Here is a 950-nt window from a genome sequence, read left to right on the forward strand (position 1 = left end):
CAGAGACACCCGCGTCTGCGGGCGCTCGTTTCAACACCTACGCCACCCAGGGGAAGAGCACCTCGGCGCTCCACTCCAAGCCTCGCAGCCGGACGGAGTTTGTGTCCTCCGTGAGCCCCACGGGCCTGCGTAATGCTGGCTACGCCGAGGACGCGCCGCCCTCCCCCACCATCCGCAGGGTTCAGTCGCTGCACACTCCGTCCCCATCTCGCGGACTGAGGTGCCGCCGGACGATGAGCCTGTGTTCTGCCCGCGGCCCCTCTATCAGTACAAGCCATATCAGCCCCACTCCGACTACCACGTCACGCAGCTGCAGCCTTACTTTGAGAACGGGCGGGTGCACTACCGCTACAGCCCTTACTCCAGCAACTCCGGATCCTCTTACTACACCACGGCGGACGGGAGCTTCTACGACCTGGATCCCTACAGCACAGTGCGGGTCAGGCCTTTCCACCCCTTGCCCAGCCGAGACTTCACGTCCTACGCTACCCGGCTGCAAAGCAAAGGCCTGTACCGCCATCCCAGCTTGTCCGCTTACCCCCGAGGTGGCCTCATCAGCCACTTAGCAGGCAAAGAGCACAGCTTCATCAGCAGAGACGTGCCCCCCGCCCCGGACATCAAGCACATGTACATGTCATGGGACCTGGAGGACATGGAGAAGTACCGCATGCAGTCGATTCGCCGGGAGAGCCGCACGCGCCAGAAGGTCAAAGGGCCGGTGATGTCCCAGTACGATAACGTGGCCCCACTGCTGCAGGAGGAACTGGGAGGACTGGATGTGATTCACTTGCGCAGCAAATCGGATCCTGGGAAAACTGGCCTCCTCACGGTGGCAGAAGGGAAGGAGGGGAGGTACCCGGCCAAGGCGGCTACGCCTGAGGGGGACGAACGTTATTACATGCAGCACCCTGAGCCAGAGCTGGACCGAGCCCACTACCACGGGGGCTACG

At 62.9% G+C, this 950-nt stretch overlaps 1 protein-coding gene across 1 annotated transcript in view; it reads left to right on the forward strand.

Moving 5' to 3' along the window:
• Positions 1–950, forward strand: part of LOC104492397 (rho GTPase-activating protein 32-like) — a 26,314-nt gene that overhangs the window by 24,325 nt on the left and 1,039 nt on the right. Inside the window, 2 exon segments of the mRNA XM_010134955.1 lie at positions 1–192; positions 195–936. The exon segment at positions 1–192 is cut by the window's left edge and continues 10 nt beyond it. Coding sequence (XP_010133257.1) covers positions 1–192; positions 195–936 — 934 coding nt within the window.

Source organism: Buceros rhinoceros, unplaced genomic scaffold, assembly GCF_000710305.1.
Source record: "Buceros rhinoceros silvestris isolate BGI_N320 unplaced genomic scaffold, ASM71030v1 scaffold7004, whole genome shotgun sequence".
Classification (NCBI taxonomy): Eukaryota; Metazoa; Chordata; class Aves; order Bucerotiformes; family Bucerotidae; genus Buceros; species Buceros rhinoceros.